Here is a 12,216-nt window from a genome sequence, read left to right on the forward strand (position 1 = left end):
GATGATTTGGAGAAAGAGGTCAATAACATATCCAAATTTGAAGATTTAATGAGCGAGGCAAAGAAACCACTTTTTGATGGATGCAAAGTGAGCTCATTGTCAACTACTCTTTTACTCTACAATTTAAAGGTGGTGCATGGATGGTCACAAACTAGCTTTAGTGAGCTCCTTTATCTTCTAAAACATAAGATTCTTCCAAGGAATAATTATCTTCCTTCATCATCATATGAGGCCAAAAGTAAAATTCATGAGTTGGTCTTACAGTATGATAATATCCATGCTTGTGTCAATGATTGCATTTTATATTGTGGGGAGTATGCAAGTTTGGAAGTGTGCCCCAAGTGCAATGACAGTCGATGGACATTAAGTGGCAAGTCAAAGGTTCCTAAAAAAACATTACAGCACTTTCCTTTGATTCCACGACTTCTTAGACAATAAAGGTATGTAAATTATGGATCTTATATTAGACCTTATGATATTACATGTTGACATGCATTTCTATGCTCTAATATCAAAATTTTTTAACAGATGCCCTCTTATTGCCAAAAACATGAAATGGCATGTTGATGGAAGAATTCAAGATGGTTTATGTAGGCATCCAGTGGATTCATTAGCATGGAAGCATGTGGATAGTACATGGCCATAATTTGCAAGAGAGATAAGAAATGTACAGTTAGCTCTTGCAATTGATGGTGTGAATCCATTTTCAGATCTACATAGTATGTGGAGCACATGGTCTGTGTTGATTGTGAACTATAATCTACCACCATAGTTGGCAATCAAGAAGTTCTTTTTGAAGCTCTCACTTTTAATACCAGGTCCAAAACAAGTTCCTTTAGAAAACATTGATGTGTACTTGCAGGTAATGCGATCTTTATGCATGTCAGCATCAAAAAATTTCACAAGTGGTATAGATGTATGTAGTATTTTGCTTTAGTTGTGAAATTCCATGAAAAAATAATATTTCAGGTTTTATGTTCGAGGTTCTCATTGATGAGCTTCAAGTCTTATGGACTGGAGTAAATGCATATGATGTGAAGATAGTGGGAGAGAAGGAAGGAGTCTCACTTGCAGCTTTCTCACATACACAATGGGGGAATACACACAAAGGTGGAGGCTGAAAACCCTTTTCCTCTCCTTAGTTGTGAAAGCCAAAAGAACTCTAGTACAAAGAATTAGAAGAACCCTATATGTGGGTCTCAAACCAAACTCAGCTAACTAAGGTGGCATACTAACTGAGACATGAACTAGAGTACATAAGGATAGCTGTCATTTAGCTATTATTCATGGGCGGTGTACCAACCGCATCTGTAGCTAACAAGTCAGTGACATAAATGCACAACGGTCACCCTGGCATATCACAAGTGGAGCTCGATATCTCAACACTCCCCCTCGAGCTCAATCCAATTCCTGCACACCAAGCAGGTCTCTGAACTTGCACAGCTTCTCTGTGCCCAATGCCTTCGTGAATATGTTAGCTACCTGATCCTCTGTGCTGACATAAACTAGATCAATAAGACCTAGTAAAACCTTCTCCCGCACATAGTGATAATGCACCTCAATGTGCTTTGTTCTAGCATGATAGACTGGATTATTTGCCAAGTGTATACTACTCATGTTGTCACAATAAATGACAACTGGCCCATCTGTAGACTGATGCATATCATAAAGTAGCTTATGCAACCAAGCTACCTCACATGCAGCCATTGTTGCACCCCTATACTCAGCCTCTATGCTCGACAAGGCAACTGTAGGCTATTTCTTGCTGCTCCAAGTGACTGCAACACTCCCAAAAGAGAACACATATCCACTGTTAGATCGTCTATTAGCAATACTACTAGCCCAATCAGCATCAGTGTATCCATGCAACTGTATTTGAACCCCAGTCTCATAAAATAGTCCATACTGCAATGTGGACTTCACATACCTGAGTATGCATCTAGCCGCATCCAAATGTGGTTTCCTTGGAGCCTGCATAAACTGACTTACCAATCCAATAGCATAGCTCAAATCTAGCCTGGTAATAGTCATATAAATCAAACTTCCTACTATGGATCTGTACATAGTAGGGTCTTCCAGAAGCTCACCTGCATCTGCACTCAGCTTCACATTTTGCTCCAAAGGAACTGAAATAGGTTTACAACCTGTCATCCCATATTTGGATAGCATGTCCAATCCATACTGCCTCTGTAAGAGCCGTATCCCACTTGGTGATCTAATCACCTCAATGCCCAAAAAATAATGTAGCTCTCCCAAATCCTTCATCTCAAACTTCTGCTTCAATAGCATTTTCACATGAAGGATATCTTCATCACTATCACCTGTGATGATCAAATCATCAACATAAATGACAAGCAACATAATACCTTTCTCTATTTTTCTCACATAAAGTGAGAAATCTGCCTTGGAAATCTGAAAGCCAATAGTGACAAGATACTGTTCTATCTTGTCAGACCATGCTCTAGGTGCTTGCTTCAAGCCATACAAGGCTTTCTTCAACCTGCAAATAAACTCAGGATGAACAGCATGAACATAACCTGGTGGCTGCTCCATAAAGACCTCTTCTTGCAAATCACCATGCAAGAAGGCATTCTTTACATCCATCTGATGTAAAGACCATCCCTTTGATGCAGCCATAGCAATGACTGCTCTTACAATTGCCATCCTTGCAACCGGACTGAATGTTTCTTCATAATCAATGCCATATGTCTGTGCATACCCCTTGACAACTAATCTTGCCTTGTATCTGTTCACAGAACCATCTGCATTATGCTTCATCTTATTTAGGAAATCCTACAACAATATTTTGGGCCTGCATTGATTTAAGTTGCTGTACATTAACATGACCAATGCGTTTATGCCAGATATCAATATCTACAACTGCACTGGTCCCATGCGCAAACATTGCTGCACTCAATTCAAGCATGTCTGCATCCAACATAAACATCCTGCCCTTCTTTTTTCCTTTTGCTATCAAGCGACCGTTGTTTTTCATATCCTCAACAAAGCATCCATGAGGATTAAATCTGACTTGCAAGCCCTGCTCAACCATTTGACCAACAAAAACCAGGTTCTTGGTGATATTCGGGACATGAAATACATCAGACAGGTATTTCTTTTTCCCATCCTGCATAGACAAAGGAATTTTACCAATCTGCACAATAGGATGTGTCGTATCATCACCAGTCTCCACAAATCCTAGTCTTTCCATTTTCCTTACATCCCGCATCCATTCTACATGACCTGTCATGTGGTTTGACGCACCTGAGTCAACATACCACACATCATTGCTTTCTTCTGCACTTGTCACAGAATTGGTCATGTGCTACACCATAAACAGATGCTCATTTCTGTCATCACCCTATCTACTAGAAGATGCGTAATTCCCTTGCTATAATTTTCCATTCATAATGTCATTTTGCTTTTTATAGTAGTCTTTAGCCATATGACCCATTTTACCATAGTAGTAGCATTCAACATTGCTGTTTGCATTTTGGCCTCTTTGCCATCCACCACCACCTCTTTGGCTCCCCCTGCCTCTAGAGTTAGCACATCCTCCTCCATAGGACTGGTTTTCTTGAGTTTGCTGCATATTCTGATTTCTACCATGGCTCTAAATCGACCTGCTCTACCTCTTCCAGCATTTGAGTTGAAGACAGTTTCTTTTGAAGTTCCTCCTGAAGAAGATGCACCACCATCTTTGCTCTTCAGAAATTAGAAGAGCAAACAACTCCACAAAATCAGGAAATTTTTCATGGATTGTAATGGATGTCCGGAACTGTGCATAATCCTTTCCTAGACCATTCAAGGTCATAGAAACTAAATCATCATCTTCCACTGGTGACCCAATGGAAGTAAGTGCATCTGCAATTTTCTTCACCTTCATGTGGTAGTCATTAATGCTCATATTTTCTCTCTGCACATTGTGCAACTCCTGCTTGAGCTGCATTTTCCTCTTCCTAGTGACAATTTTGCATCAATAGGCAATAAGGATGATTCTGTAACTCCCAATATCTCTGCGCATAGGCATACGATGCAATTTCTGCGACAACTTTTCACCGACCTGCAGAGCAGTGGTCGCACAGCAAAAACAGGGCCTTTTTCTTAGTGCTTGCGGAGAACTTTCGCCTCCAAAATGGGCCCCAAAAAGGCCTCGAATCAGAAAAATATACTGCCCTCTCACCACACCGCGAAGGGCATCTCAATCTGAGACAATGCACTCTTGCACTTTCCGGCTGTGCTACCTGCAGAGATTTGCTCCCAAACTCGAAAAAGGAAAGCAACACTGGTCCTCTTACTAGGACACCGTGAACTTGGTTTGCTTTCTTGAGCTCCCACGAACCAGGCTCAGATACCATATGAAGATAGTGGGAGAGAAGGAAGGAGTCTCACTTGCGGCTTTCTCACATACACAATGGGGGAATACACACAAAGGTGGAGGCTGAAAGCAGTTTTCCTCTTCTTAGTTGTGAAAGCGAAAAGAACTCTAGTACAAAGAAATAGAAGAACCATATATGTGGGTCTCAAACCAAACTCAGCTAGCTAAGGTGGCATACTAACTGAGCCACGAACTAGAGTACATAAGGATAGCTGTCATCTAGCTATTATTCATGGGCGGTGTACCAACCGCATCTGCAGCTAACAAGTCGGTGACATAAATGCACAACGGTCACCCTGGCATATCACGAGTGGAGCTCGATATCTCAACATATGATGCAAGTGAATCTGATATAAGAAGAACAATATTCACTTTGAGGGGAATCTTGCTATGGACCATCCATGACTTCCCAGCTTATGGGCTCACTTTTGGTTACTACACAGAGGGATACAATGCTTGTCCTATATGTGGTCTTGCATTTCGAGGAAGATACACATCATGCCTTAAGACGATGGAATATATAGGCCATAGGCACTTTCTTCCAATGGACCATAGATTCAGAAGTTTAAGAATTGCATTCAATGGCCCCGTTGAATATAGAGAGCATCCTATATATCCTAGTGTCAAAGAAATAAAGGAATTTTGTAGACAAAGGGAGAAGTGGCTACTCGAAAGTAATAGGCGGCCTAAAGAAGATCCAGGGTTATTGATTGGGTGGAAAAGATGGTCAATATTTTATACATTGCCATATTGGGAGGTAAGCACTCATGTTTCTACATGATTAAAAAACTTAAAATAACTTGTTTTATCTTCCATGAAAATTTAAATATTGTATTCTTTTTCGTGCAGCACCTTCTTGTTCGTAACACTCTTGATGTGATGCATGTGGGGAAAAATATTGCTAAAAATTTTTTAAAGAAACTCTTACAAGAATCAAATAAAGATTTATTAAGAGTTCATCTAGACATGAAGGATATGAAAATACGACTAGAATTATGGCCTCAAGTAGTCCATGGAAGAAATGACAAGTTGAAAATGCCAGTTGCATCATATAGATTTACAAAGAAGGAAGAGGATGATTTTTTTTCATTTGTAAAGAAAATCAAAGTCCAACAAGGTAATCAGTATCTTTGCAAAAGCATGTTCTTAGCAAAAAGCTACAAGGAATGAAAACGCATGATTATCATATTTTCCTTTAGTAGATACTGCCACTAGCAGTAAGACATTCTTTGACTGATTCTGTTTGCTCCACTATTATGAGACTAAGTCTTTTGTTTTGCAAAATATCTACAAGAGCTTTGGACATGACACAATGGGATGCATTGTATGAAGAAGCCATATATGTTTTATGTTTAATGAAAAAAGTATTTCCTCCTTCCTTCTTTGACATTATGACACTCTTACTCATTCATGTAGTTGAAGAATTGGGAGTTTGTGGACCTGTTAGTATCAGATGGATGTATCCTTTTGAGAGAAATATGAGGACTTTGAAACAATATGTGAAAAATAAGTTAAGGCCAGAAGGAAGTATGGCTGAGGGATATGCAATCACAGAAGCTATGGGATTCTTCTCAGAGTATATTAGCGAGTTTGATGGATCATGCAGAAGAGTATGGGATGTAGAGGAGCATGAAACTTTTTACAATGAGGAGTTGAAAGGGAATGGAGTGGAGATTGTACTTGATGACTTGACAAGACATCAAGCCCATATTTGTGTCTTGGAAAATAGTGAAATCATCATGAAATGGAAAAGGTAATTGCATTAACCAACTTGAACATCCAATCACGTTCTTTAAAATATTATGCAATTACATTCTTTTTATTATGATCTTCTAATAAAATATTTGAAGAGGAGATTGAAGTGAGATTTCAACATTCAAGAAAGAAGGTATTTCATAATGAAAGAACGAAATACTTGAGAACTTTTCCAATGTGGTTGAAACAAAAGGTAAGTAATAATACCCTTGATTTTCATTCACATGTAGATTTGCTGGACTAAAGATAGTTGTAGCTTTATTTATGTTCTTCCTGTAGGTCATCGACTTAGTTCAAAGTGGAAGCTTTGAAGGTGATGACTATTTTGCACTTCTTGATTTGGCAGAAGGGCCTAGTCATAAGGCAGTTTCTCATCAACAAATGTGTGTCAATGGATACCATCTACGGACAAAAGATGGAGATATTGGGAAAAAAAAAAAATTGTGGAGTTGCAACATATTTCAATATGCTAAGCCAAAGTAGTATCAAAGATCAAAATCCAACACGAAGCTTTATTCGTTTTTTTGGAAAGATTGAGAAGATACTTCAATTGGATTTTGGGTCTTTCACTACCATCTTATTGTACTGTGATTGGTTCAAATCTAATACCAAAGGAAAGAATGCTACAATGAAAATAGATAAGTATAAATTCCAACTAGTCAACACAACAAGGAAAATGAGCTCTTCAAATCTTGATGACGAACTATTTGTCATGACTGCACATGTACAAGTTTTTTATGTGCATGACACAAAGGAGCAAAATTGGAGTGTTGTGCTTGATCACATTCCAAGAGCAGGGGCAGATAGTGATTCCATTGTTGATTTCTCTATGTCTAGAGATTTCTCATGCCCATCATCATTTCCACATGATATATTAGATACTTATGATGGACTTAGAGAGGGAGAGGAACCAATTTTAGCTGACTTGATGAATAGTGGAGATGATGGTGATGATGATGATGTAATCGATGAGGATTAAGAAATCATGTCACTTGGGTGATTTCTTTAAAACTTGTTAAAATTAGAGAAAGAGAGAAAGAGAGAGAGAGAGAGAGAGAGAGAGAGAGAGAGAGAGAGAGAGAGAGAGAGAGAGAGAGAGAGAGAGAGAGAGAGAGAGAGAGAGAAAGAAAGAAAGAAAGAAATTTTATTAAAGGTCCACGGAAGGCCATACATGGCCTATGGGACACAAAATCATCCGAAAGGAAAATACATCATCAACAATGCGCCAACTAGGTGGCCTCATCGTAATACAGCTAAGATGCCAAAAATGGCTACAAAAATCCTAGATACAAAATGAAATGAAATAGAGTACCAAAAATGCCTAGATACAAAATGTAAAATGTGAAATATGAGGAACATCATCTTCCCTAAGGGGTCTGTGATCCAAAGAAATGATGGAAGTCATGGCCATTGACCATGCCTCCTGCCATGAGTGTGAAGATTTGGGCAAGTGTCAAGTGGGCTGCTGGCGGTGCCAAGTCTCCATGGAGCAATCTCCTCCGAAAATCTGCCATCATCCTCCGTCGTCTAGAAATAAAGCGACGGGTACGGCCTCTGTGTAAGATCATCCTGCGGTGCTGCCGGATCATGTCATATGTACATCCTCGGGGTGGAACCATCGGTGCTCTCTGGCAAGATGCTCTGGCAAGATGGGCTATCTCTGTGCTCATGGTCCTGCGCCTCGTCCTGCTCCTCATGAATAACCAGGTCTCTGGCAGGGATGCGACGGTGCTCTCTGAGGAATCTCTCTCTGTATCTGGTGATCTCCCTGATGAACAACGCTAAGCAATACTGATCCTCATACTCCATAATCCGAGAGAGAGGTCTAAATCCGTGCCCAAATAAACAGTGAAATCTGCCACGGATCTCATAATATAAAGGGCATCTGCAAACAAAGTGCTCCTCAGTCTCCACCTCCCCCATAGTGCAAAAAGGGCATATCCTAGTCTCTCGCCTGGGTCTATGTCCGGTAGCTGTACGACGCATCCTGCCGGCCTCAACGTCTAATCTGTGGGAAGATACCCTGAGCTGCTGAGTGAGTGCGACATATGAACGCCGATATATCCTGGGGATATGATGAAGCCATCCTCTGAAATCCTGAGAAAATGGTCACCTGGCTGAGCTCATGTCGAGTGAGAGGGAGGCGAGGGGCATCTATGCTGTATCAAAATGGTGGCAGCCTATCCATATCCAAGCCCAACGAGGTGAGCCATGTGGAGAGTGTGTGGTACCAACAAAAAGTATGACCTCTCTCCGCTAACATCTGTGAGGATTTCAATGCTAGCCACGGTAATCGTGCTCTCCCTGCTGCTGAGTCTCCGAGCGCCCTGATCCTATGCAAGTATGTAACTGACTGAAATGCTGCATCTAGTACTAGGGGTGTAGCTCCGAACTCTACGAACGTAATCTGATGCGGTACCGTGGGCTTCGCTCTGATCAATCTGGAGAACAGGATGATCTGTAACCTCTCTACTCGTCTCCAATCTGCAACACTGAGATCTCCTGCCCAAAAGGGGCTAGCATACATGGCTGCAGGTCTCACCAGCGTATCGAAAAGTAAGGACTTCGTGTCGGGATGCTGAAAATGTGACTGTGCACACTGCCTCTCGAGAAAAGCCAAGGCGGCATACCCTCTACTGATCCTATCTCATGCTACATGCGTCATGGTGAAGACTGGACCTCTAAATGTGGCACCCAAATATGTATACTCCCTGACTAGCTCCACCTCCTGCCCATCAAATGTGAAAGAGAACTCGCCTCTCCTATAAACCTGGTATGACGTGTTGAAGACCATGACTTTGGTCTTCCCAAGGTTTACAAACAACCCTCTGTCCTGACAAAAGCTGTGGAGTGCATGGAGATGTGCCTGTAAACCCTGCTGGGAGGAAGAAATAAAAACCACGTCATCTGCATAGAGGAGAATCGGTATCGTGGATCCTACCAGTAAAGAACCTGTACCACCCATCGTTTGTATCTACATCTCTAACTCATCGATATAGAGACCAAAGAGTGTCGGAGACAAAGGACACCCCTGCTTCACCCCTATCGTACTGCGTACTTCCCCCGACAGCCCCGCCCGTTCCTGACTCTACCTGTGACTCTCTCATACAAGGCCATGATCGCCCATTGAATCTCCCCATCGAATCCCAAGTCACTGGAAGAGTCTAAAACACGGCACAGTGTCAAATGCCTTTCTGAAGTCCACGAAGCAACAATAGAGCCGTTGCTTACGTGACTTCGCCTCCTCAATCAAAGCCCTGAGTGTGAAGATATGATCTAGAGTCGAGTGCTCTGCACGAAATCCTGCCTGCCCTCTAGCTCTCATACCTATCGCCTCGGCATGGTCATTTATATGTCCTTCTGGAATGGTCGCATAAATCTTGGCCATGACATGGCCAATCATAATGGTCCTGTAGTTCGACGCCTCCAAAGGATCCCTCGACTTGTGTATGGGTACTATAGTATTTTCTAGCCAACTAGGTGGAAGACCTGTACAAATGGACTTGTTAAAAAGACGGGAGAGGACTGTAGCTAAGGCATCAATCCCATGGATTACATACTCCGCTTGCAATCCATCATGGTCCTTAGCTCTCCCAGTCTTCAAACGATGAGCTGCTGCTCGGACACTATTGGATGAGAATAAGGCAGAGGAGGTGGGTCTAGGCACATGGGATAGGTCTGGTCTGGAATATCATATAAAGTGGAAGTATAGGCAAGCCAAACCTGCGGGTCTGTAAGAGGAGTTTGAGATTTCAAGCGAAGGAATTTCTTCTAGAATTCCTTGGAATCACAGCTGAAAAGTAAACTTCTCAGCTCCTCCTCATTCTGGGCTAGAAATTGGCGCTTTTTGCATCGCACCAAACGCTTGTAACTCTTCTTGGTCTCAATGAGGAGGGGAGACTTCTCCTGTGTCTCAAGGTGAAGCTTCCTGCGGAGTTCTTTACACTACAAGGGCGGGCCTGACAAAATCTATTCCCCACTTCTAAAATGGATGGATGGACATCACTGGGTGATGTTTCCCAGGACGCAAATCCTTCCTACCAAAGAATTGGCATGGTTCACAGGTTTTGCAATACAAAGTGACATCCTTGAACAAGGTCGGCCAATAGTATCCAGCATGTAAAATCTTCTTAGCTGTATAGTCACTGGCATAGTGGCCTCCACAAAATCCATCATGATAATGCTTCAATACCTTAGGCACTTCATCTATGTCAATGGCCCGTCTTAGTACCCCATCCATGCCTTGACAGTATAACACCCCATCAAAGAGGGTGTAGCGCCTACTATCTCTGCGGATCTTCTTTCTCTCATAGTTAGTACTTTCTGGAGGAAAGGAGAAAGCAGTCAGAAACCTATAGATTCCACCATACCATGGATCCCCAACTTCTATGGCCGCTACAAGGGTTACATTGAGGCACTCCTCTAAATCAATCAAAGCATTCTTCAAGTTGGAACAACCCCCTTTTACAATTTTGAAAGAAAAATCATATTCTTGTAAAACTGCCAACCATTTGGCCAACCGGCCCGTGGGATTTGGTGATTGAAGAACCTGCTTTGCTAGACCATTGCTACAGATTATAATGAAGGACTTTCCAGCAAAATAATGCTTAAATTTCTCAATGCAGAACATGAAAGACAAAGCATGCTTTCAGCCTCAGAGTAGCATCGTTCAGTTTCGAGCAATTGTCGAGAAGCAAATCGAACGGGATACATGAACCGATCATCCCCTTGCTAGAGAAGAATACCTGCCAAAGTGTGTTCACCAAACCCAGGATTGATATAGAAAGTCTTTGACTAATCTAGATTGCGTAGAATGGGTTCTGAAGCTAGAGCACTCTTGATTTGTACAAACCCATGATCACAATCCTCATCCCAAGAGAAATCAACCCCATCTTTTAATAGCATAGTCATGGGTCGTGTCAAAGCAACATATTGATCAATGAAGTGGCGATAGTATCCTACTATATTGACAAATGAGCATACCTGATGTTTGGTTGTTGGCAGGGAGATTTTTAGGAAGCTTCTACCTTCTTGGGGTTAGGCTTGACGCCCTCAGATGAGACAATATGTCCTAGTAACCTCCCTTGAGTGGCTCCAATGTTGCATTTCTTAGGGTTGAGACTGCCATTCGCATCATTGACCCTTTGGAAGGCCAACCTAACCTTCATGACGTGCTCCTTACGTGACGAGAATATACAAAAATCATCTAAAAACACCTCCAAGAAATCCCCCAAATAAGGAGCAAACACCATCTACATAAATCTTTGAAAGGTAGCAAGAGCATTGGTGAGGCCAAATGGCATTACTTTGAATGAAAATGTCCCCCAAGGTGTGGCAAATGTGGTTTTAAGCACATCTTCTTCGGCAATTCTAATTTGATAAAACCCGGAGTAACCATCACAGAAAGTATACATCTCATGACCACTTACCTTTTTTCAAGAATGAGGTCTTGAAAGGGAAGAGGATGATGGTCCCTCTTGGTGGCTACATTGAGTTTCTTATAGTCGATGCAAACCCGCCACTTGTTATTTTTCTTTAGTGTGACTACCACTGGTGAAACCCATTCAGTATTGTGAACCAGAACAATAAACCCAGGTTCTACAAGTTTTTGCAACTCTAAGCGCAAAGCATCGATCTGTAGGGGCCCTAATCTCTGATACTTCTGAGCCACAAGCTTCGCATTAGGCTTCAGCTCTATCTTGTGCTCTATGGCAGTCACATGCTGAAGGTGGCGGTAGCTAGTTGCAAAGAGGTCAGGGAAATCTTTGAACATTTCTAGGAACTCGTCTTTCTCACTTGGAGTGAGGTCTTGGGAAAGCATAGATTCAAGCTGTTGAGGATAGGTGGTGGGGTCGGAGACATCCCCATCATGTAAACTTCCTCCTCTAAGGACTCCTCCCCCCCGTCTGATCCTTCCATTGATTCAGACACCGAGGATGAGAGAGTATCATTGTCTTGCTCCTCTTTTTCTTCTAGTTTTGTGGCACCTGGTTGCATTGGGATCTTCTCCTTAGAAGCACCAAAAGACATGTATCATGTCTTCCAATAGCTGACTCATCACTCTTTCTCAACCATGGTCTCTC

At 41.9% G+C, this 12,216-nt stretch overlaps 1 protein-coding gene across 1 annotated transcript; it reads left to right on the top strand.

Annotated features, from left to right (window-relative positions):
• The first annotated feature begins 4,922 nt into the window (after positions 1–4,922).
• On the top strand, positions 4,923–6,135 carry LOC147893588 (uncharacterized). Its single transcript, XM_087386320.1, is given in 3 exon segments — positions 4,923–5,135; positions 5,228–5,406; positions 5,529–6,135. Coding segments are annotated over 3 exon segments (999 nt in total).
• Positions 6,136–12,216: the final 6,081 nt, after the last annotated feature.

This window comes from Dipteris shenzhenensis, chromosome 15 (assembly GCF_047967505.1).
Source record: "Dipteris shenzhenensis isolate YYH24624 ecotype China chromosome 15, Dip_SZ_1.0, whole genome shotgun sequence".
Taxonomy (NCBI): Eukaryota; Viridiplantae; Streptophyta; class Polypodiopsida; order Gleicheniales; family Dipteridaceae; genus Dipteris; species Dipteris shenzhenensis.